The sequence below is a fragment of the Antechinus flavipes genome, chromosome 3, assembly GCF_016432865.1.
Source record: "Antechinus flavipes isolate AdamAnt ecotype Samford, QLD, Australia chromosome 3, AdamAnt_v2, whole genome shotgun sequence".
Taxonomy (NCBI): domain Eukaryota; kingdom Metazoa; phylum Chordata; class Mammalia; order Dasyuromorphia; family Dasyuridae; genus Antechinus; species Antechinus flavipes.
The window spans coordinates 350,384,131-350,411,303 of record NC_067400.1 but is presented as its reverse complement, the minus strand read 5'-3'; the positions used below and the strand labels follow the sequence as shown (position 1 = coordinate 350,411,303).

Below are 27,173 nucleotides of genomic sequence, written 5' to 3'. Positions count from 1 at the left end.
GAACAAGAGAATATGGTACATAGGGACAAGAAGATTATGTGATGATCAAGTGACTTGGCTCTTTTCAAAAATAAGGTGATTTCGGCCAATTCCAATAGAATTGTGATAGAGAGAGCCATCTGCACTCAGAGAGAGGACTATAGGGACTGAATGTGGATCACAATGTAGTATTTTCACCTTTGTTTGCTGTTGTTTGTTTGCTTGCTTTTTTCTTTCTCTTTTTTTTTTTGTCCTTTTTGATCTGATTTTTCTTGTGCAACATGATAAATGTGAAAATATGTTTAGAAGATTGCACACATTTATCTATATGGATTACTTGCTATCTAAAGGAGGTATGTGAGAAGGGAGGGAGCAAAATTTGGAACACAGTTTTTCAAGAGTGAATGTTGTAATATATCCTTGCATGTATTTTGAAAATAAAAAAGCTATTATTAAAATAAATTTGGGATATAGATCTTTCTAAAACATATTACACATTCACATCTTCTAAAAGTTTTAAAGTTCTTAAAAATTTTAAAGCTGTTTTCTATGTGTTTCTTAATTATCCATGATCCAGAATTATCACTACATTTATCAGTTGGGTTGTTTATTTCACAGGCTATCTGGGGATTTGTATTAGTATTTGCTCCTATTCTATATATAGCCTTTTTCTTTTTTGGGAAGAGGGAAGGGGGCAGTTGGGGTTAATTGCTTTGCCCAGTGTCATATAGCTAATTAGTGTCTGAGGCTAGATTTGAAGTCAGGTCCCCTGATTCTGATGGCCAGTGGTCTATCCATTCACTGTGCCATCTAGATAATTCCCCTGTGCTAAAGCCCCATATGGGGCCATGGGACTGAATGTAAGAGTTACAAAAAAATTGGCAACAATAAAAGATACCAAATAATCTGCCAGAATTTAATTCTTTATGAAAAAAATAAACAAGCACATTCATCTCATTAGTATGTAAATTTGCTTTTATCTTTAATAAATGATAAAATTATATGTATATCAAATAATTGTTTTAAAATAAATTTCTTTATGATTGATTCTCAGTAAATGTTTTATTTGTAGGCTTATTTTATATATCTATATACTCAGGGTCACATAAAAATATCTCAGATGAAAAGGGGTCGCAAATGGAAAAAAGTGTAAGAAGCCGTGCTCTATACTATCCTTTTAAAAATTCTTTTATTTGCATTAATAGGAATGCCAACCTATCCTGCTGTTTCTAGGCAGGACTATGACCCAGGTACCTGCTTATCCTTTCTTAAAAAATCTTCAGCGAAATGGGTTTCTGGAAAATCCCTTTAACATTTTCTGTCAATTCTTTTAATAATTCTTTGCCCTTGCTGAAAATGAACCCTTAAAGTCTCTAGTTTTATAGAAACTTAAAAGTGTGTCATAATAACAAATTAGTCTAAAATTTTTAAAAGAATAGTAAAAGCCATTATAAACCAGAGAACTCCAGTGAAAAAACATATTCTGAGGTTAAAAATAATAGCCCTCAACTCAAACTGAGGTTATATATATAGCAACAGTTTGCAATGTATAGCTCCTGAGGCCCTTTTGGGAGATGGGTGAGGAGGGAAAGAACACAAGGGCAAAGCTATTTTCATAATGTTATTAAGATATTTTCATTTTTAATATGATAAATATCAATAGATATATCTCACATAAAAGCTCTCTAGACTCCTCAATAATCTTTTTAAGAATATAAAGAATTTCTGAGACCAAACAAGTTTGAAAACCCCTGGTTATATAGAAATTTTGTAACATTTATCTGATTTTAAGAAATTCACTCATAATATTCCTCAATATTGTTAAACTCCCTGGGCCTAATAAAACGACCATAATAGTACTTGTAACACCTCTAGGGCTTATTGTGAGAATAAAATGAGATGCTTATAAAATATTTTATGAACCTTAGAATGCCATATGAATGCAAGAAACCATTTTAAGTAAGCATATGTATCCAGGAGACTTCTCTACTTAGATTACCAAGTGCATGTGTAAATCGAAGCTCAAACTGCTGTCTTCAAACTCCTATACCTGTCCTCCACATGGTTACTTGGAACTGTAGCCTCAGCGTTTTCCCTAATCAGCAGCTATTAAAGATTTTCTTTACTTATCTTTTCTGAAATAAAAGCAGTTAATGCATATTTTTGTATTTGTTGAGAATATCCCTGGATATTTGAGTGTTAATAATTGTTTTTAAAGGATTGTACTAAAGCATTCTTGAATTTTTATCTAAATTTTAAGGCTAAGAAATCTTAGCATTTTCAATATAAAATATAAAGCTTCTTCAGGAAATCGACAATTTCCAGATGAAGAAATTAAAACCATTTCTAATCATATGAAAAGTTGTTCTAAATCACTGTTGATCAGAGAAATGCAAATTAAAACAATCTGAGACACCACTGCACACCTCTGAGATTGGCTAAGATAACAAGAAAAGATAATGATGAATGATGGAGGATTTGTGGGGAAACTGGGACAGTGATACATTGTTGGTGGAACTGTGAATACATCCAGCCATTCTGGAGAGCAATCTGGAATTATGCTCAAAAAGTTATCAAACTGGGCATACCCTTTGATCCAGCAGTGCTACTTCTGGGCTTATATCCCAACGAGATACTAAAGAAGGGAAAGGGACCTGTATGTGCCAAAATGTTTGTGGCAGCCCTGTTAGTAGCCAGAAACTGGAAACTGAGCAGACACCCATCAGTTAGAGAATGGCTGAATAAGTTATGGTGTATGAATGTTATGGAATATTATTGTTCTGTAAGAAATGACCAGCAGGATGAATACAGAGAGGACTGGAGATACTTACATGAACTGATGCTGAGTGAAGTGAACAGAACCATGATCATTGTACATGGCAACATCAATATTATATGACGATAAATTCTGATGAACGAGACTCTTTCCAACAATGAGATGATTGAGGCCAGTTCCAATGATCTTGTGATGAAGAGAGCCATCTATACCCAGAGAGAGGACTGTGGGAACTGAATGTAGATTACAACATAATATTCTCACTCTTTTTGATGTTGTTTGCTTGCATTTTGTTTTGTTTCTCATTTTCTTTCCTTTTTGATCTGATTTTTCGTGTGCAAATGTTTACACTTTTAAAAAATCTTATTTTTCAGTATGATTTGAATTTATTTTTATTGTTTCCAGGGAGATGAAACTTTACTTATTCCTCTCCATGCCTATCCAGTCCTAAACACTCTGGAATTTCCTTCATTTATAAATCTACCAGATATTCCAGTTGGAGAAAGGTGAGTTACAATATTAAAAGCCCATCTGTTAAAAATTCGGTGTTATGGTTATGGAAATTCAAGGGTCACTTATAGATTTAGAAACATATATTTTTATTTCTCCAATTGCAAGATTATATTTTCCAATAAAAAATTTTAATCTAGGATTCCCATTGCTGGAAAATAACTTAAAATTGATTCTGCATGTTACTTAATGTATGATTTAAGAATGAAAACATTCAGACTCAATAAAATAAACTGAAAGCACCACACACACATCCCTCCTCCTCTTCCCTCTCCACTCAAGTCACGATTGTGGCATATCCTAGGACCATATCCCTAGATGAGTATGGAGTCCCTTTGTAAGAAATTACAGAATTTAGAGTAGAGTGTTTAGGCATTTAATCCTTCTAGTACCAAATAAATGTTAAACAACACATTGAAAGAGAAAGTAAGTTACAAAAAGATAGTTGTGTGCAAAAATGACAAAGAGGAATTTCATCTTTTTCATCTTGGTTATGGTGAGTAGTTAGCCGACTGGTTGTAAATTGATAATCCTCAGGCTTTACATTCCCCCTTAATTCCTATCCCGATTCCAAACTCTCCAAATATCAGCTGCCAAAGCTGCCTTTTCTCTCACTGGTTGCCTTTTCTGAAGGACTTTCCTCCTGTAACAACTAGTGGATCCCTAAGAATAGATCCTGGGAAATTTTCCATAATTTCCCATATCCTATGAACAGCTTCCCCCTTCATCTGCTACATATGTTGTTGTGAGGCTCAAATGAGATCATGGATGTAACTGTTTGCAAATCTCAAAGAATTATATAAATTTCTGTTTAAGAAAAACATAACCTTCCCACAACTGCCCCTTTCATGTTTGTCATATCCAGTACATCCTTCAAATTTTAAATCCAATACAATCTTTTTCTTGAGACCTTCCTTGATCTCCTCACCTAAAAATTATTTGTTCTCCTGTGAATTCTCTTAAAACCTAAACATATTTTTAATGTACTTAAATTTTATTGTTTATGATAGCAATTTGTGTTATATCATCTACTAGGTTATAAGCTCCATAAGGAAATAGACCATGTGTTTCCTTCCTCCCCCCTTCTTTCCTTCTTTACTTCCTTTATTCCTTTCTTCCTCCCTTCTTTTTCTCTTCCTTCCTCTTTCCTTTCTTTCTTTTCTTCCTTCCTTTCTTCTTTCTTCTTCCTTTCCTCCTTCCCTCCCTTGCTTCCTTCCTTCCTTCCTTCTGGAGACTCTTGGTTATTTGTTATCTACCTAACCATTTTTAGGTGCCCTTTCCCAAGGATTTGTGTGTGTGTGTCACATTCATTCTGTTGTACTCAGCATGGAAATTTCAGCTAAACAGTTTATTTAAAATTATAATTGTTTGTATAATAGAGATACTTTAAAAATATCTTTGCCATAAAAGATAAGTGTGATTTTTTTTTTACTTTCTCCAAACACTCTGTCAGTAAGCAGAGTCTGTTCAAAATTGTACCACTAAATGTTACTGTTTTTTGCCTCTCTTACTTGCTTAAGTGATTGCCCTGGATTTAAACCTAAATGAATGATGGGAGCAGGGACACATTAATAGCTAAAAGGGCTCTTGCCACTAATGTTTCCTTAATCCTAAAATGTCTTGGAAACTGGAAGACTTATCAATAGATAGGTCTTTGATTTGCATTTCCAGTTTGACACCCAGTTTCTCTCAAATATATATGTGTGTGTATGTATTTAGGTTTATATTTAATTATAATATTTGATGGTAATTCTCCAGTAGTGGAAAAATATAATCTATCAATTGCAGCACTCTGCAAAATTCAATAAATCTAGTTAAGAAGCTGATGAAATTATAATTCATCTTATTTACAAAATAAAATAGTTAAGATTAATAATAAATTACATATTGGAAAGGAATTCCAAGTAATTTGGTCCAACATTTATGAGTCATGCATCTCCTTTACAGTAACTGAGAAATGGTAAAACATTTACTACCAAAACATCTTTAAAGATGGAAAACTCACCATATACTAGGGCAGTTAGTTTCATTTTTGATAGTTATAATTAAGAATTTCCTTTATATTATATTAAAGAAAAATATTTTCTATAATATCTTTCCACTTGCCCTGGGGCCAAGGTCTAGTCTTTCTTTCCAAACTAGTTCACCACCTCTGAAACTTTACCTTCATAAAGTAGTCTCCTGGATTATGTGAGCAGTTAGTTGCTTTATTGGTTATAGCTATAGAGGTACAGCAGTTTTGAGAAATTTGTTTATTATTCCTTGCAGACAAAATCAGTAGATAATACCAGAAGACACCTTAAATTGTTAGGGAGAATTTTTACAGAGGTCCTCAAAGTACGGCCCGCAGGCCAGGTGCGGCAGCTGAGCTCCCTCACCCAGAGCTATGAAGTTTCTTTATTTAAAGGCCTACAAAACAAAGTTTTTGTTTTTAACTATAGTCTGGCCCTCCAACAGTCTGAGGGACAGTGAACTGGCCCCCTATTTAAAAAGTTTGAGGACCCCCTGAGTATATATCAGATGTGTATACTGCTATACTAATCCTAGCAAGCTACAATAAAATCATCACTGGCATAAATCCCTAGCTTCAAAAAAGGAAGAAAAGAATAGGATATTTGTTATCAGCAATCCTGTCTCATGTTAGATGATGATAATACTTTCCTCAAACTGTTCCTAAGTAATTTGTTTATTAGGAAATCTGGATTTTTCCTTTACTTGATCATGAAGAAACTAATCTGTCAAACCCAAGGATTTTTCAGGAGCATCTTTCTTTAAGGCTAAGGCTGATAGCATTTTTAATACTCCATTCTTAAGTGTAAAATGCTTGGCACAGTCTCCAGTATATGACAAATGCTTGATAAATGTTTATTACTTCCTCCAACTCTTCCCTATCTATTTTATAAACCTTTTACTGACCTGGGATTTCAATAGATTTTTCCCTTCCAGGTATACACTAAATGTGAAGAGAGATAGGAAATTCTCTGTAATTAATAGGAATCAAGCAGGCAAGCATTTTTGCTGCAGTGGACAGAGTACCAGGCCTGAAATCAGGAAGACTTTTTTTTTTTTTTTTGAGTTTTTACTGAATACTGGATAACTTTTTTTTTTTTTACTGAGTTCAAATCTGGCCTCAAATATTTACTAGCTATATGCTGTTTGCCTCAGTTTCCCCATCTGTAAAATGATCTGGAGAAGGAAATAGCAAATCACTTCAGTATCTTTGCCAAGGAGACTTCAAATGAGATCATGGAGAATTGAACATGATTAGACAACAACAACATACTATATGCCAAGCTCTATGGTAGATACTAGGAATACAAAGTGCATTTGTCTTTGATTTCAGAAAGCTAACAGTTTAACACACAAAAAACTTATACACATATAAGAATATAGAACTTATATGCATATAGTCATATACATAAGTCTTAGAGAGAAAGGCTCTTGGAACTAAAGAGATCAGAAAAATCTGATTAAAAAGGACATATTTGTACTTAGTCTTCAAGAAAGTCCTAGATTTCAAGAGGCAGTGGTGAACAGGAGGGCATTCCAGGTATGAGGAGCAACTAGTAGAAAGGGTTTGTCAGGCCCAGATCAATAGACAAGAGTAGCTCCTTATGATTACCTTGTTTTTCCTGGCTATAAGCTTTTAATATACAATTTCTTTACATTTTTTGTAGCCCAAAAATTAATTTCCTGGCAGAGGAAATAGAAACAAAATTAGAATATATCTCCTTGGCATCCTTCTTTATTATTCTCTTTTACTTGCCCTTGCTTTCATATTTCTTTAATGTCTTTTAAAATCTAAGTTGATTGGTGAGTTCTCTGAACGTCAGTCTTTTGAAGCTACTGTCACATGATACTTTGTCTCCTGATTCTAGACATTTTCACTGACTGTCCTCCTTGTTGGACCACTCTCTCTTCATTTCCACCTTCTAGTTTCCCTGACTTTCTTCATGTCTCATCTAAAATTCCTTTCTTAATCTTAGTGCCTTTTCTTTGAGATTATCCCCAATTTTTCTTTTTATTGTCGTTTTTCGTTTATTTGTAGTATATAGTACCTTATGAATTTTGTTGAAAAAGAAAAATCAAAACAAAAGGAAAAAATCATGAGAGGAAAAAAAACAGAAAAAGTGAATATCATAACATGTTGATTTACATTCACTCTCCAGAGTTCTTTTTTCTGGATGCAGATGGCATTTTCTGTCCAATGTCAATCGGGAATATTTTGGATCACTGAAACAATGAGAAACTAAGTCTTTCATAGTTGATCATTGCACATTCTTGCTGTTATTGTGTACAATGTATTCCTGGTTCTATTTGTTTTGCTCAGCATTAGTTCTTGTAAATATTTCCAGGCTTTTATATAATCAGTTTGTTAATTTTTTATAGAATAATAATATTCCATTACCTTCATAGACTAGCTTATCCAGTCTTCCCCAATTGATGGACATCTATTCATTTTCCAATTCTTTGTTACCACAAAAGGAGCTGCTACTAACATTTTTGCACATGTGGGTTCTTTTCCCTTCTTTATGATTTCCTTGGGATACAGATCCCTCAATTTTTCTTGGATATATTTTATGTTGTCTTCTCTATTAGACCATAAGCTCCTTGAGAATAGGGGACTATTTTTTATTTTTCTTTATATCCTCAACCCTTAGCTAATACCAGTCACTTAGTAGGCACTAAATCCTAGTTGACTGTTAGTTGAATCACCTTTTAGACACCTCCTTAATTAATAGTTTTTCTTTTTGAATTAAAAATTTCATTCTTGAGAGCTTTCTATTAATGGAAACATTTTTTCATTAGTTATTCCAGGTTGTTAAAATTGGATACAGAACTATCTCAGGAAGAGAAAATTCATGAAAAATAGAATGCTGTTTACTTATTCTTAACATTTATTGATTTTGCATAATTGTATTTGACTCCAAAGCTTACCTAATAAAAGACATGATTTTCTTCCATCGAGGCTTGATCATTTTTCCCCTCCATCTTCTATAATATATTTGCTTCTACATACATTTATATTTGCTAGTGAGTGTCTACAAGGAATTGTGCTGAATATTGGGAATATGGAGAAAATAAGACATTCCTGCCCTCAGGAGCTTCTGTTCTACTAGGGAAACAATGTATACATGGAAAAGGACAAAGTAATTTCAGGTTGAGGAAAAAATCTTACTACCTGAAGGGTGGGATACTTGGAATCAGGCAAGTCTTGAGCTGAGCTTTGACAGGGGGCAGGGATTCTTTCCAATTGGTGTAAGTGAAAAAGAAGCATGGGGACAACTAGTGCAAGGACAGCAAGGCAGGTATAATTTACAATGTATTTTTGTGTAACACTCATATTTGTTAGCTATTATTATCAATTCTAATGCACATACCTTTGCATTTTATTGGCACAGAAACTGTGAGACAGACAGATACACACACACACACACACACACACACACACACACACACATACACAGAGTAATGGGTATTGAATTTGAGAGTTATATTTTAAAGATTTGAGCCAATATAAGATATGTACTTCTGAAAAAATTATTAAGGGACTTAACTGAGGGAAAAACGTTCAACCTTTGTAGCATTAAGCTTTAGTTATGATTCCAATCTTGGCTCTGATACTTTCTAGCTTGATGGATAGTGATAACTTTGAGCGGGTTATGACTTATTTGTAAAAATGGGTATAATAAGGCCTATAGTCCCTTACCTCAGAGGGTTGCTGTGAGATTGACAACATAAGAGACTCTACATAAAGTGTTTTGTATATCTTAAAGTGCAACATAAGTGTAGGATGATATTGTATATGGTAGTAAATACTATATTGTGATCTTCACTCAGTCCCCATAGACCTTCCTCTGAATGCAGATGACTGACTCCCTCCATCACAAGTCTATTGGAATTGGCCTGGATCACTTCATTGAAAAGAGCCATGCCCATTAGAATTGATCATCATATAATCTTGTTGCTGTGTAAAATATCCTCTTGGTTCTATTCATTTCACTTAGCATCAGTTCATGTAAATCTCTCCAGGCTTCTCTGAAATCATCCTGCTGATCATTTCTTATAGAACATTAATATTCCATAACATTCATATATCATAACTTATTCAGCCATTCTCCAATTGATGGGCATCTGTAGTAGTTTTTTCTTCTTTAAAATATATAAGATGAAGGTTCTCTCTGGGGGAGAAGGTTTCTTGGGGGAGATTTTCTTGGAGGCAGCTTTAGTATCAGTTCAGATCAATAATCACCACAAATGCAGCCAGCTGGTAAAAATACAAATGTTTATTTCTCCTTCCAAGTCGTGTCTCTTTCCTTGGGCCCGGATAGCTAGATTCTTAGAGGCCTATTTTTCTGCTCGGTTCCAAGAGCTCCCTCCGAATGTCTCCAAATCCAAAGGTTTTGTCCTTCAGCCTCTGCCTCTGCTTTCTTCAGCCTCCAGCCAGCACAAAGATGGAATGAATCTCTTGTCTCCTTCACTTGGGGCTCGGCTAGCTTTCTGGTGAGTCTTTCAGACCAGCTTGGTCTCAGTGGGGGAAGTGCAGGAGCCCAGCCACCACAGTGGTGAGAGATGAAGTGAATCTGGTTGTGCCTCTGAGAGAGCCTTCTCAATCTTCTGTTGAACTCTCGACTCAACTCGTAGCTTCTTCCTCTGAAAAACTCTTCTCCATGTAATTTGGCTGAATTCTGTCTGAGAGCCTCTGTCTGTATCTTATATATGAAAGAGAGGAATTGTGGGATTCGAGAGAGAGATTATGGATTTTCTCCCATAGTGCTCTCTGGCCCTAAATGCTTCAAGGGAGGTGTGAATTCACAAAGTTACACAGTTAACTTTGTGAACTCCAGTGAGTAAAGGTGTGAACACAAGCATTGTATCAATTAGTTCTCCTTAGTACCTTGTTCCAGGTTCTGGCCCAAAATATCTTCTTGTAAGATCAGATCAATAATCTATCAACTCTAATGAGTTAGCAGTTTGTAAAGATTCCAGCAGGCATCTACTTAATTTCTAGTTCCTTGCCACTACCAAAAGGGCTGCCACAAATATTTTTGCAAAATGAGAGCTTTTCCCTTTTTTATGATCTCTTTGGGATACAGGCCCAGTAGAGACACCGCTAAATCAAAGGGTATGCACAGTTTGATAGCCCTTTGGGCATAGTTCCAGATTGCTCTCCAGAATGGTTGGATTCATTCACAACTTCGCCAGCAATGTATTAGTGTCCCAGTTTTTCTACATGCCCTCCAACTTTTACCATTATCTTTTCTGTCATTTTAGCCAATCTGAGAGGTGTGTAGTGGTAAAGAGGTATTCCTTTATTGTAACAGTTTAGATGCTTCATTTTCTTTTAGATTTGTTAACTATTTCTTAAATATTCCTGAGTCACTTGATAATATTTAAAGATAGAAGACATAATATAATGAAAAGACCACTAAATTTGGATTTGCCAATCAGAAAACTTGGGTTTGAATTCAAACTGTTAGCTTCTTATTTGACTGATTTTTCTCATAGGAGTGAGAAGTTCTTTAAAAAAATGATAAATGTATGAATTTAACCCTAAGCATCTAGCAAATTTCAGTTTTTCATTTTCTTGGAAAAGTGCTATTATGTTAGTTAAAAGCTTAACAGTAGTTGGTTTTGTTTTTATTTTTTTCCCTTGTTTTTCAGTGAGGATTATGTTATTCCTCTACAATGCAGCTGCCCAATAGATTTTGAGTTTCATGTCATTGTGCTTCAAGCTGATGAATCTTTTATTGTTCATCCAACATCAGGTAAGTTATGAGTATAGAATGAATTAGAATACATGAATTGTGGCTATAAAATGAAAGATTCACATTACCTCAGAATGCCAAGGTTAAAGTTAGGATTCAGAATGTCACTCTAAAGTTGAAAAAAGGAGGAGGATGATAATCACTATTTGAATGTAGCAGCATTTTGATGATAAATATTAATAGAGATCTTGAATAATCATTATCACTTCCTCCAAAAATCATTATTATTTTAGCAAGTTATAAATAATAATATCTGTGTAAATTTGTTCTGAATTTATGTTAAAGTCATAAATTAATCATTCAAATTCCAATTCTGGCATATGGCATTTGGCCTCATTTTAACTGACTTTTTCTATTTCAAATAAAACAGGGAAGATTTTATGTCTAGCCTCACTGAATCACAATGAAGATTTTAGAATCTTCATCTCCTGCTTCACATGGGTATTTGTGTAAAATATAGAAAACTTAAAAGAGGAGCATTATATGTTTTCTCCAAATTTATTGCTCACTTGTGTTTTTACATCACTTTTACTTCAAAATATATTCCTTTCCCTCCTCTACCCTTCAACCCCTCACCTGTAACAAAGAACCGAAAAAGAAAGATTTGAAAAAATGTTCAGCAAAACTATCCAACACAGTAATCAGGTCTGATGAAATAGACAATATTCCATACCCATTCCATACACCTTTGCAAAAGAGAGAGAAGCATTTCCTCATCTCATTTTCATGTCTAAGTTTTTGGTATTATAATTACACAGTATTCAGTTTGAATTTTTTTTCCTTTCTATTTATATCATTGACATTCTTTACCTTGTTTTCCTAATTTGGATTACTATGCTCTGTTTTAGTTTGTTAGTTTTCTTGTGCTTCTCTGAATTCTTTATATTAACAAAAGAAATGATTTATTTCTCTCATATTAATAACCAATTCACATCAGGGATCCAGTGTTTTCTCCCTGGGACCTTCGCTTGGGTGGAGGTGGTTCACTAGATTTCCAAAGGGAGTGATTTTAATGTAGTGATGGTCTCTTTGTCTAAAAGTAACATAATGTAGTCACTGGCCCCCAGCCCCTCATAAGAATAAGCCTGCCTCTCATTATAATATTCTTCTTTATTTATTGTTAATTAATTGTTAGTAGATTTCTGCCTATTGGGAATACCCACTCTTTCAAAAGTATTCAAAAACAAAAAAGTATTGTTGAACAGCCTCCATGATTTCATCTTTAGTTTATGAAAGAAAGCCAAATGACCATCATTCTATCAATTATCTGATCAACATAATTATTAATGACCCAGAAATTATGTATATTAAGCACTTAATTTATCACATTTATTATTTCTTATAGCATAATAATATTTCTTTTTTTAATTTTTTTTTAATTTTTATTTATTTTTTTAAATAACTTTTTATTGATAGAACGCATGCCAGGGTAATTTTTTACAGCATTATCCCTTGCATTCACTTCTGTTCCGATTTTTCCCCTCCCTCCCTCCACCCCTTCCCCCAGATGGCAAGCAGTCCTTTACATGTTGAATGGGTTACAGTATATCCCAGATACAATATATGTGTGCAGAACCGAACAGTTTTCTTGTTGCACAAGGAGAATTGAATTCAGAAGGTATAAATAACCTGGGAAGAAAAACAAAAATGCAAGCAGTTTATATTCATTTCCCAATGTTCTTTCTCTGGGTGTAGCTGCTTCTGTCCATCTTTGATCAATTAAGGCTCTCTTTATTGAGGAGATCCACTTCCATCAGAATACATCCTCAAACAGTATCGTTGTTGAGGTATATAATGATCTCCTGGTTCTGCTCATTTCACTCAGCATCAGTTCATGTAAGTCTCACCAGTCCTCTCTGTATTCATCCTGCTGGTCATTCCTTACAGAACAATAATATTCCATAACATTCATATACCACAATTTACCCAGCCATTCTCCAATTGATGGGCATCCATTCATTTTCCAGTTTCTAGCCACTACAAACAGGGCTGCCACAAACATTTTGGCACATACAGGTCCCTTTCCTTTCTTTAGTATCTCTTTGGGGTATAAGCCCAGTAGAAACACTGCTGTATCAAAGAGTATGCACAGTTTGATAACTTTTTGAGCATAGTTCCAAATTGCTCTCCAGAATGGCTGGATGTGTTCACAATTCCACCAACAATGTATCAGTGTCCCTGTTTTCCCACATCCCCTCCAACATTCCGCATTATCTTTCCCTGTCATTCTAGCCAATCTGACAGGTGTGTAGTGGTATCTCAGAGTTGTCTTAATTTGCATTTCTCTGATTAATAATGATTTGGAGCATATTTTCATATGTCTATAAATAGTTTCAATTTCTTCGTCTGAGAATTGTCTATTCATATCCTTTGACCATTTATCAATTGGAGAATGGTTTGATTTCTTATAGATTAGAGTCAATTCTCTATATATTTTGGAAATGAGGCCTTTATCAGAACCTTTGATTGTAAAAATGTTTTCCCAGTTTACATAACAATATTTCTTACAGCACTAAATTCATATGCCACAATTTGTTTAGCCATTTAGTTTATTTGAGGAGCATTTTGTCCTAACAATACTCAAACTAGAATCCATACACTTAAGGAAATTAGAAAACAAAAATTTATATTCTGAGTTACATTTATGTCATAGCTTCTGCAGACATTTGTGATTGACAAAGTTAATTATCTTTCTCAGTGGTCCATTAGATCCTCTAACAGAGTATTATTTTTTGTACATAGTTTTCTATTTGTTTACTGCTTTCATTTCTCACTGCAAGCAAGTATTCTGTTCAACAAATGTGAATTAGAAGCAAACAGATGGTTTAAATTTATTCTAGACTCTGATATGTATATAGATAATAGTCTAGTAATCTGATAATCACCCTGAGAATTTGATCCAAGCTGTTCTTTATTAGTTACAGCAACCAGTCTTTGTTTTCCATCCCACTATAAACACAGGGCAAGAAACTCTATGATCTCCAGCTACTGTAATGTTAGAAATATTAAAAAATGGAACAAATTGACTGTCAACAAAGGTATTCAGTGTGTCAATAAAGCATTTCTAACAATAAAGATAGTTTATCAAATTTTACACTTATTTTAGAATAGGATAGAGATAATCTGCAAACTGAATTTTGGTATTAATTCACAGACTTTGCTTAACATACAAAGTGTGACTATAGTCCAAAGTGATTAATATTTTAAATTTTTTTGTTTTTTGAATTTCTTTTGGTTTTACATTCAATACATTTCTTCCCCTTTCCCTTCCTAGAGAGTTTTCCTTTACCAGAAGTCTATAATTTAAAAAGAAAAAAACTAATATTTAAAAACAAAAGAGAATTACATCTACATCAAAGTGAAAGCTAAATACTTATTTCAACAATGTTGCTTGCCACTGGAATTGCTTTGGCACTCCTCACTGGAAACTGACTTTATCCCTTTTAGAATATTTCTAATGGCAGAAAATCTTTATCCTTGGGGTCAGAGAGAGGGACAGATTTTATCTTTAGAAACAGTAAAAAAACACTTGGAGCCAAATCTTTTGAATAAAATTACACAATCGAGTTGAGCAATGATAATTATGAATAGAAATAAAAGTATGCTATCATAAAGTAGACACTGTTTTTCTAATGCACCTCATAAACTGCTATTGAAGGAATTTCTAAAAGAGAAGTTCCTAAAGTACTAATTTTGGAAAGAACATTTTTCTTTGAGTTGTAGGGGAAGTGGGGGTGGGAGAACATGGAGAAATTAATAAATTTAGAAAACCACCATCCATGAGGAAAACCCCTTCTCTCAATGCAGATCAGTCAGGGTTCTATAGTGTACAATTTTAAGTGCTGCCTAAGGCTTTGGTGTTAAATGCTAGTGACATATTGACTTAGAAAACTAATTATTTACATTCTGCTACATTTTTATGTGTTTTGTTAAATATTTCTCATTCACATGTCAATCTGGTTAGAGTCACACCCCAGGATTGTCCCTTATCTTGTGTTGGAGGCTTCTAGTTTAGGGCACTGAGGAGTTAATTGGTAGCTAAGGATCACCAGTTTGTGTCAGTGAGCTGAACACCAGTTCCTTTCAAACATTTGTTACATAGTTCTAGTGAATGGATATTCACCTTTTATCCTGCTAATTTGATATGCACATTTTTTATAGAAAGACATAGGATCATACAACTAGAGAAAGAAGGGGCCTTTGCAGCAATATAGTCCAACCCCTTCTTTGCTCTAGATGAGAAACTGAAGAGCAGAGATGACATGATTTGCCAGCATCACATAAGGAATAAATGACAGAATCAGAATTCAAACTCAGGTCCAATTCCAAGTCCAGCACTCTTTCTTATCTGTGGAAGCACAAATTGTCGATTTGGACAGAGCATCTAATCCAATCTCCACCCAAAACATGAAATCTGTCTACATTATCCCTGACAACTGAACATCCCTTTGAAGACCTTCAGTGATGAGGAACTTTCTACTTTCCAGGAAAACCTACATACTAAATCTAAATGGTACTAATTGTTATGAATGAATTACAATGAACTGAAATCTATATTCTATTGGGCAAGGCAACATACACACACACATAAATATATACTCACTTATACATACACAACAATATGGTAGCCTTTATGTAGATTCACAGAAAATACAAAAACTAATTCATAAAACTCAAAGGACCTCATGAATAATCAAAACAACTCATGTTTCTTCTGCTCAATCTACTAGTCTTCAAACACTGCCATGTGGCTGCTCCCCTTCACTTTGGGAGGCTTGGTTCAAAAACTTGGTGCTATCTGACAGCTGACTGCCTTCATCCCCAGGTTGGGTTCAGGAGCTCGCGGCATTCCACCACTGCCCTTGGCTGCTATCATCTCTCTGGCCTTCTCCCCAGACTTTTCCCAGCTGCCATGGGGGCATAGAAGTTTCCTTGGATACTATAAGGATATTATCCAGGCCAAAGATATTCCCCCTATCAAAAGAGATTCATTGGCTTATTCATTTAAGTACCTCCTGTACATCAGGCATTGTGCATTGGGAATATAGAAGCTGAAAAGGAAAAGTTCCCACCCTCGTGGAGATAATATTCTATTAGAGTGAACAATATATGAACGTGAAATTAAATACAAAATACATATCAGGTAATTGCCAGGAAGAGGGCCATAGCAAGTAGGATCAAGATGGGCTTCCTATAGAAGGCTCTGGGAGCTGAGAGAGGAATTCTCAAAGGCAGACAACATTCCAGGTACTGAGGTGAGAAGAACAGAAAGTGGGCCAGTTTGGATAAAAAATGAGGAAGAAATAATATGCTTGGAAAAGATATCTGGAACCAGGTCGTGAAAGGCTTTAGAAATCAAACAGAAGTTGATATTTTAATTGAGATATTATTAGTCTTCTCATTATGAAGTCAGTAAAAATGGCCATATCCATCAAAGGGACATAATCAAAGTCCCAAACATGATTTCAAATGGTGTATCCACACCTCCTACTAGAAGATAATTTTGGGTTCAGAAAAAAGGTTATATTGTATAATCTTGTTGAATGATCAGGCTATCCTTGGTCATCCCTTCTACTTTGGAAGATGGGATACTTTCTAGATAAGAATCCCTTCTACTTTGGAAGATGGGATACTTTCTAGATAAGAAAAAGGCACTTCCACGTAGGATTTAAAGTGGAGAGTTTTGAGGAGCATGATGTTATTAGGACATGGAGAAGAAGGAACTAAGAGGTGAGAAAGGGATGAAGAAGGAGCAGTAGAGAGATAACAACAATAAACTTTCACTATGCAGGAAAAGAGATAAAAATTTTCCTTTATCTTTTCCATTGCCTTCCTTGCCCCAAGACTCAAGGCAATTCTGTTATAATTGAACTACATTAGGATTATATGAGCTAGTCTGGGAAATTAAATATAGTGTATAACACAGCTTTTTATGAGAAAATATGTCAAATTCCAAACAAATAAATGCCTTGCAAAAGAACTCTTTGAAACCCAATCTATGTATAAATTGAACACTGTGCCAGCAAATATAATTTTGATCATAGTTGAATGCCAACTGTGTATACTACATTAAAAAAGATATGATGCTTCCCTGAGGGGGGACAGTATAAATGAGACAGACAACAATACAGTTAAAAATGCATTATAAATGCAGCATTTTAGCTTAGTAGTTTTTTGGTTGTTTGGGTTCCTCCTGCTGTTAGAGGACTGGTGGTTTTAAATTTAAGATATTCTTCCCCTTAATTAAATCAAAGTAGTAAAAAACCTTGAGGCAGTAGGCTTTGTCTTTGTCATGATGTTCTAATTGATTTTATTATGTATCTTTCATTGTTCTGTCTTCATTCCCCTAAAAACCCTGGGTTTTTTGTTTTATAACTTTGAAATAGAGATTTTTAGAATCTGACTTTTTGCCTACTTAGAATTTCAAAATTTATAACAAATATCGATTTCTTAGTCTGGTCACTATAACATTAACTGTATAATGCTATTAATGTACCAATATGCACATATTTAATATATATTTAAATTTGTTAAACTTATTTTTAATGTATAATACATATAAAACATATATATACATATGTGCATACATTTATCTGTATATAAATGTATACATTTTTACATTTATAAAATGTATACATATATACTTAAGCACTTTAATCTTCATGCTGTTTTAAATTTAAACACAAAAAAGGAACAAAAGAGAAACCATAAACTTTCAATTTAGAGGTTCCTATCCCCAATGCTATTCAGGTACTCTTTACAAAGTACAGAAAACTATGCTAAATGCCAATGGAGCTGAACAAATTAGGAAAGACAACTCTGCTCCTAGAATGTTTGCCAGTGTTACAATAGGTAGTTAGATTTCTTCAAAATTCCCTGAATTCCACTTTGATTACCTAGATGCTTTCTTCTCTGGTTAGACATTCCTCTTAAGACTTCTGAAAATAGCATTGCTTTCTGTTGCTTATTTTTCATCTTTTCATGCCTGTTCAAATTCTGTTGCTACTGCTTTGGGAAGTCAGTGTCTATCTTAACTGCTTAAAATTCTCTTTTCAATGAGATTTTATAGTATTATTTTGGCTTGCTATTCCAGCAGCTATTGCATTATGGCTCATGCCAACAGACCATCTGTGCTGTAGGAACTTTTTGCCACAGTCTTGATATTTTATGCAAACTGTAACTTGTAGGTGTTTTATCTAGGTCAGTTGTCTTCAAACTTTTTTGATCATCCACTCCTATTTATAAACATTTTTGAGCACATATCCCCAATATATGTGTATTTACTTACTTGTAAATTATATAGACATAATTTTAAAATTACACAAAATAGGATGAATTATATATATATAAATTATATATTTAAAAAATTGATGAATTAGGATGAAATAATAGTTGATATTTGAGGTAATCGGTAGTAATTAGAGTTGGAGTGACAGACTCACACTTTAGAAAAATAGCTTTGGCAGACAAGGAGGAAGAAAGGGAGAGACATTACTTAGGAGATTATTGACAACAATCAGGTAAGAGATAATGACGCCCTGAAAAACAGTAGTGAAGAGAGAGAAGGGTACATATGGCAGAGATGTGGAGGTAGAAATAATAAGATTTTACAACTCATTGGATAAGTGAGATAAAGGAGATTTAGGAGCTATAGATGACAAGGACATCGAATTTTAGGAAAGTAAAAGAAGGATACTGCCCTCAACACAAATAAAGAATTTGGGAAGTGGGGTAGATTCTCTAGGAAAGAAAATATAATGAAATTCCTGCTAATCCCTTGAGAATTACTTTGCTCTAGGCAAAAAGGAAAAGGGGTGGTCACCCTTACCAGTCACTGCCTTGACACTTGGAATTTATTCTGTAAGGAATACCTTCCAGAGCTACAAAATGATTTCCGGAATAAATTTTCTAAATGGCATCTGCATAACTCCAACTCAGGATTCTGAGATCATGATCAGGTCATAATTTCCTAAAGGGGTTGGTGACTAGCTCAGAAGAAGGGTGACTGGGATCTTGCATAGTGGAGGGGAAGAACACAATGATGAAGTATGATAATGATAGGATGGTAGTATTTTAGCAAGCCCTACAATAGTTCATGATCATACATCCCTTAGAATAAGGCTGTGATTGGTACTTTGGCATCTTAACAAGAATTTACTAAGTGCTAAAGATATAAAGGTCTCCTAAGTAAACATAAAACAGAAATATTAAACACATCCATTAATGATAACAATGGAAATTAAATTATATAATAAAAAAGGCTTCTGGAGAAGAAATTCTAACTTAAATGGAAATTAAATAATATTATAGTAAAGAATCAGTGAAACAAAGACCATTGATAAAAACAATAGATTACTTCATTAAAGAAAATGACAAGGGACAACTAGGTAGTGCAGTGGATAGAGCACCAGCCTGAAGTCAGGAGAACCTGAGTTCAAATTTGACCTCAGACACTTAACATGTCCTAGCTGGGTAACTCTGAGCAAGTCACTTAATCCCAATTGCCTCAGGGAAAAAAAAAAAGACAAAAATTAGATATTATCCTCAAACATTTGAGATAAACCAAAGTATTTTCATTAACAAAACAAAGACCAGATCAAGGAGTTGCACATACAACTTAAAACTAGAGAAGCAACAAGTTAAAAAAAAAAAAAAAACTTAAACATAAAAATAGAAACTCTAAAAAAACTAAAGGACAAATAGAATTTAAAACAAAAAAGGAATGATAAATGAAAACCAGGAATTCTTTAAAAATTAGTAAAATTGATAGTTATTAGCTAAATTGATAATAAAAGAAAACCAAATTACCAAGTATTTTTTTAAAAATGAAAAAAATAATCTACAATAAATTCAGAAGAAATTATTAGAAAAAATTTTGCCTAATTATACACCAGCAAAGATAAATGAAATGGACATATTTCCAAAAGTGATCCTTAGATTATTAGAACATAAAAAGAGAGAATTTTTAAAATCCAGGCTCAAGAAAATTGAAAGTCATAGATGAATTTTCCAAAAGGAAAATAGCAGTATCAGGTGCATTTACAGCAAATAATGAAGATAGAAATAGCAAAATCTGGCAAATAATTGTATATGTGATGTGTGTGTGTGTGTATGTGTGTGAGAGAGAGAGAGACAGAGACAGAGACACAGAGACAGAAGAGAGACAGTGACAGAGAGACAGAGAGACAGAGAGATACACGCAAACACACAGAAAGAAAGAGAGATAAACAAAACAGACACTGAGACAGAGAGAGGAGAGACAGACAGGCAGAGAAGTTGAAGATATGTTGAGATTATGAATCTGGGAGCCTAGAACAATAGGGCTGTCCACATTCCAATTGCCTCTTGCTTATTTTATACATATATATCTTTGCATAAGCATATTTATATGTGTACATGTTCTCCTCACTCCCCCAATAAAATGTAAACATCTTGAGAACAGGGAGTTTCATTTTTGCCTTTGTATTCCCAGTATGTAGTACAATGCCTGATCCAGGAAACATTTAATAACTGCATATTGATTGAATAATTGATCTGTGAAGTAATTTTCCTAGATATCTCTCTGAAAGACTTTTAATGACATTCACATAATAAAATGGAAGATTTCTGGGGATCAGAAATAAGAAGTTATGTTTTCATAAATATATATATGCTTTTGTGTATATGTGTTCAACCTTGATATGTATGGCACGAAATAAACCCAGTTCTATTTGTCAGCGTTCATCTTTTTTTCTGAATGGAATGTATCAAAATAATCCCATTAATTTAAACTCATCTAGCTATTAAATAATAGAAATATTTGTATAAATATAGAAATATTCCTGCCAGAATTTGGGTCTGTTTTGAGCATCAAGACATGAAATAGTAAAAATAAAGAAGAAATAGTCTTTGTATTTCTCATAATTTCCACATTATTAACATGATATAAACTGATCTGAACTGAACATATAACTGCATTGCTGTTTTTCAGCATATAGTTGGAGCAGCCTAATCAAAAGTATTGTGACCTCTTTATTTCAATGGCCATAGCATCTTGTTAACATGGGGACACTTATCAGATGTTAAATGGGGATAAGACATATAGACATAGAATGTTAATTTACAATATAAAGTAGCACACCAACTGTAAGCACTATCATAGGTCAAAGAAGGGAGAGTAAACTGTAGGCAATACTTGTCAAAGAAGTTTTCATAGAGGAAGTGCTAGAATTGAGCTTTAAAGGAGTAGAATTCAGAGGAGGTAAGAGGAATGGAGGAGGACATTCTCCATAAGAGAAATGGTAGAGTGTGAGTATGATGAAAGGAATACTCAAAATCTGTCAAAGATAATTTGAATGTACTAGAGTCATATATTCTTACATGTATGCATATATATGTATGAATACACATACATATATGCTTACATGTGTTGATGTATGTATATATGTATAGAAAACATGGCTGTCATTACCACACTTAATAATCATATCCACTTTGTCATGGGTCAGTTCTTATTCTTGTGCAGATGTATATATTCAGTCTTACTCTCTCTTCTGAGCTACAGACTTACATCACCAACTACAGGACTTCTCAAATTAGAAATTCTAAAGCAGATATTGCTAAAAATTTTAAATTCAATATATTCAAAATAAAGCTGATTGCCTTTCTTCTCAAATTTTAAAATTTAATATATCCAAAACAGAACTTGCTACCTTTCTTTTCATATTCTCCCATCTTCTGAATTTTCCTCTAGCTATTGAGAGTTCTACCATCTTTCTAGTTACATAGGTTTACAACCTTGAAATCATCCTCAACTACTTTTCTCACCTCTCATATCCATTACCAAATCATTTTATTTTTAACTTTGCAACTTCTCCCTTGTATGTTCATGTCACTCATGCACCCTGTCTATTTCCTGAGTACTATTGGTTTACAGAGAACTTTTTACTCCCATAGCATTTCACATATTTTATTAAGAAATATAGCTGATTACAAGACTATACGACTATCAATTTTGATGGACGTGGCCCTCTTCAATAATGAGATGATTCAAACAAGTTCCAATTGTTCAGTGATAGAAAAGAACCATCTACACCCAGAGAGAGGACTGTGGGAACTGAGTGTGGAACACAACATCACATTCTCACTCTCTTTGTTATTTTCTTGCATTTTGGTTTTTTCTCATTTTTCTTTTCCTTCCTTCTTGATCTGTTTTTCTTGTGCAGCAAGATAACTGTATAAATATATATATATATATATATATTGGATTTAACATGTATTTCAATATATTTAACATGGATTGGACTACCTGCCAGCTAGGGGAGAGGGTAAGGGGAAGGAAGAGAAAATTTGGAACAAAAGGTTTTGCAAGGGTCAATGTTGGAAAAATTACCCATGCATATGCTTTGTAATATAGCTGATTGATATATGACTTTGACATGAACATCATTCTGCTTCTCAGAAAAGTGAATCAGGCTCAACACAAAGAGTTTTTAATACTGAGATAAACCACCTTTTCCTTATGTGTATCATTCCTTTTTCCATGTTGTTTATTGCACTGATGTTGATATTTTATAATCAGATTAGGGATTATAATTTTGAAAATTTATCTTAAATTCATTAATACTAAGGCATATTATATGAGGAACATTACATTACCAAAACATTTCAATAGCAATCAATCAATTGATATGATCAATGGAAATATGAAAAATTTTACCTTTTTTCCCAAAATCTGATGATAGTGATCCTTATGATTGTATTATTCATTTGGGCCTCTTTTATTAGAATTGGCAAAAAGGAAAAATACACAATATAAAATATGGATTTTTTTTTCCTAGGAATAATTCCATCCAATGGGAAAGCGAATCTGACTATTACATTTGCACCATTTAGATATGGAACTGCACGATTAAAATTGCAGCTGTGGGTTTCTGAGTTCAATCCTACGCCTTATGTATGTACATTCACTGCGACATCATCTCCTCAATTGGCTATGAGGTACAAGTTCACTTGGTTATTGGGGTATTGATTATAGTTGTTTTAAAATTTTTTGGAATATTTTTTAAACCTCCAAATTCCGTTGAGTTGTTTTATGGAGAGAAGGGAATGATAGCTCTAAACTATATGAAATTATGGGAATCATAAAATATTCTTTACGAACATAGTATTAACTTATTCATATTTGGACTCTTCAGCACTTTCATTTTTAAGTAGCTCCAAACCTTGCCTTTTAGGTAAGGCAATGTATCTGATACTTTACCTAATGTTAATGATTGGTGAATGAAGCAATATGGCTGAGGTCAGTCGGTGTCCAGGCCAGCATCTGGTGCTTAGAATTGGCAGAGGCACAGATAGGCAAGAGTATCTCTGCATAAAAATACTTTATAAATTGTGGGCCATGTCTCCATATGAAGTCAGATAACTGAATGGGGTTCATGAAAAATTTGGCAAATTTTCTGAAAAGATTTGGAAATTCTGGAAAGATTTCTGAATGCAAAGATCAAAAATTAATTCAGAATCAAACACAATGAATCTAATGTGCTTCTGGCAGCCATTGCCCATGTTGCATGGCATAGATTCACTGCAGTCTTGATTCTGAATGCACACTTTTCAATGCACACAAATGTGGCTAGAAACACCTCAAGATGGGTCCATATAAAAATTTTTCTAGTGAAAAGGGATCACAGATGGAAAAAGTCTAATAAGCTGTACCACAGGCCACAGAACTCTATACAAATGAACCTAGCTCATTGTTTTCTCTATTTTTTTCTTTAATTTCTGCATCTCTGTTTTTTCTATTATTTCTGGTATTTCCTTCATTGGGAAGTCCTACATTCAGCCCCAGCTTCTCCCCTCAATAGATCTCCTTAGTATAAATTGGCCTTCTACTTGAAGCTTGCCAGGTCAATTCAGACTATACTGCAATCACAATGACTACTAGTCTATAATAGTTCCATGAGAAGAATGATATGAAAGGGTGATTTGTTGAGTAGTGTTACTGGAGGGTGTCACAATGTTCAGACAAGCAGCAATCGTAGTGACTTTATTATATAATGACATTTGATAAAACAAGTGTTATAGAAAGTATGCTTTTGCCCCTATTTTTCAGTTGGAATTTCTTTAGACTTTTACAAATGGTAATGAAAATGTCCGTCATAGAAGTACCTTAAAATAAATTGGAAAATGAAAAAAAATGACTGTTCTTTTTAAATATAGAACTGGATACCTGCCCAGCTTTTAGATCTATACAAATCTTGACCCAAAATGTGCAGTACATACAAAGAACACAAAATACATAAATCAAAATATAAATATACAAAGAAACATAATTGGTAATTTTATATTTTTGTCACATGTTTCCCATCAAAAGTTCAAAGTATTTTGTGAGATCAAGAATCACTTTCAGCTTTGTATATTGCCTAACACATTTGGACATTTAAAAATCTAAAGTCCCACAACTAAAAATCAGCAGAGAGGGATCCAGATCTTGGCTTGATGATTCTTACTGTGTCTCCTGTTCTGTGATGTCATCTCTGTCATCCCTTATCGACATTCCATCCACTCCATTTCCTTTTCAGAGATTCAGTTTTCCAGTTTACAGAAGCATGTGCAAATTACTCAGGACAAAGTAAAATATTAAATTTGCTGAGGTGTAGTAAACTATAACATCTTTTAAAAATTATATATGCAAATTTTTTGCTATAATCACTTTGTTTTTGTATGATCTGGCATTAAGCTCCAAGATTTTATTCTTTAATTCTTTGTCTTCTTGGATATTCCTCTCTGCTTTTGTGTCTCTGTTCTTCCCTTATTCTTTTGTTTGATTGTTATTCCTCAGTCTCTTTTGCTGATTCTTTATCCATGTCACACCCATTATTGACCACGGATATCCCCTGTCTATTTTGGTACCTTATCTCTTTTCATTCTGCATTACCACACTTAATAATCATATCCACTTTGTCATGGGTCAGTTCTTATTCTTGTGCAGATGTATATATTCAGTCTTACTCTCTCTTCTGAGCTACAGACTTACATCACCAACTACAGGACTTCTCAAATTAGAAATTCTAAAGCAGATATTGCTAAAAATTTTAAATTCAATATATTCAAAATAAAGCTGATTGCCTTTCTTCTCAAATTTTAAAATTTAATATATCCAAAATAGAACTTGCTACCTTTCTTTTCATATTCTCCCATCTTCTGAATTTTCCTCTAGCTATTGAGAGTTCTACCATCTTTCTAGTTACATAGGTTTACAACCTTGAAATCATCCTCAACTACTTTTCTCACCTCTCATATCCATTACCAAATCATTTTATTTTTAACTTTGCAACTTCTCCCTTGTATGTTCATGTCACTCATGCACCCTCCACCCTCATTCAGGCCTTCATCACCTTTCTCCCGGGGAAGGAATAGCCTTTTAATTATTTTCCTTGCTTCAATACATTCTTCACTTGGCTGCCAGTGACTTTCTAAGACATAAAACCCATCATCCCTCTACTAAATAAATTCTAAAGACATCTCATCACTTCTTTCTTGTTATTATTCAATCATTTTTCAGTCATGTCTTCTTTCTTTTTGTGACCTTATTTGGAGTTTTCTTGACAAAGATACTGGAGCAGTTTGCCTTTTTTTTTTCTCTAGCTCATTTTACAGATGAAGAAACTGAAGCAGCCAGAATTAAATGTTTTGTCCAGAGTCACACATCTCGTAAATGTCAAGTGTTTGAGGCTGGATTTGAACTTAGATTCTATTGATTCCAGGGCCAAAGCTCTATCCAAATCCATAGATTTTTAATGGGATTTAAATCAGGTCAGTTTCCAGACCACTGAAATACATTTGGTAACGTTTCCAAACCTTCCATGACATAATGGCCTAGTACAAAGGCATGATACAGTATTCCATTCTATTTAGAAATTTATGTAATCTAAAACGATTCTACTTCCTGGTATGTCAACAATATATAAATATGTGTGTGTGTGTGTAAATCTATATACATATATAAAATATCAATATATCCTTTATTCCATCAAGGCAAGGATATACCTTATTTCATCAGGCATATTTGGACTTCAGAAGTAAAAAATCTTTCAAACATTTTTGAATAAATTCTTACAATAGTGGTCTAGAGTTCAAATAGAAGCAGGAGCCTTATAAATTATACCAAGGGATCCCTGTAATCCTTATGTTAACTTAGAAAACCACACCTTCACATTGTATATTTTTATTGTATTTTTATATTTTTAAATATTTATCAATTACATTTTAATCTCGTTCCAGCCATACACAGTAGTATTACTAGCCCTAATCCCAGGAAGCATTTTTGACATTTCTGTCTTAGAATCTGAGGAAGATGCCAAGATTTGCAGGCTCACCTAGATTTCTTCTGACAATAGTTTTGGTATAACCTTGAATAAGAAAGTGAGTTCTGTCAGCAAAAAAAAACTATATTTTTCCAGTCGTTCAGCCTATATATTTTTTTGACAATGACAAAATATATTTTTCTTTATAGCAGTGTCAGTCACTCAGTTAATTTTTGTTAAGTGCTTACTATGAAACAACTAGAAATATATGGTAACAGAAGTTCTGGAGGACAACCTAGAGAGGAATGGTTATTATTTCCCATCATTGGTTTGCTCATTGTTCTAATTTTAAGAAACTTATGCTGCACAGTAGAAGAATCAGTAAGTACTCCTCTAGCAGCCAAGTCTCTCTAGTCTTTGCTTGTTTTTACTTTTTAGGAAGGCTATTCTGAAGCAGTAACTTTTGGTTCATGCCATTATTTTTCATTTATGACCTTTAAAATCTAATTGAATCCTTTTAAATCCTTTCTCTAAAAATCTAGACTTTCCCCTCTTCTGTGATAAATGGTATTTACCCCCCCACAAAAAAAATTCCCATCATTTCCACCTCAGCAACCAATTTCAGTTATTTCAGAATAGCATTTTCAGATTCAGAATACCATTTTGCTTCTTCATCTCCTCCATCTTTGAAGGAATAAAATTATCATTAAGCTAAGTCAAAAAATTAACTATGTGATCCAAGACAACTCCAATAGGCTTTGGATGAAAAATGCCATCTGCATCCAGAAAGAGAATTGTGGCAACTGTAGATCAAAGCACAGTATTTTCACCTTTTTGTTTGTTTGCTTTTTCCTT

General features: G+C 33.8%; 1 protein-coding gene across 1 annotated transcript in view; it reads left to right on the top strand.

Moving 5' to 3' along the window:
- The window catches only part of CFAP221 (cilia and flagella associated protein 221), a 100,848-nt gene that overhangs the window by 19,154 nt on the left and 54,521 nt on the right, over positions 1-27,173 (top strand). The window contains exons 6-8 of the mRNA XM_051985742.1: positions 3,161-3,261; positions 10,931-11,034; positions 22,854-23,013. Of these exons, the coding sequence (XP_051841702.1) occupies positions 3,161-3,261; positions 10,931-11,034; positions 22,854-23,013 (365 nt within the window). The remainder of the gene's footprint in view (positions 1-3,160; positions 3,262-10,930; positions 11,035-22,853; positions 23,014-27,173) is intronic.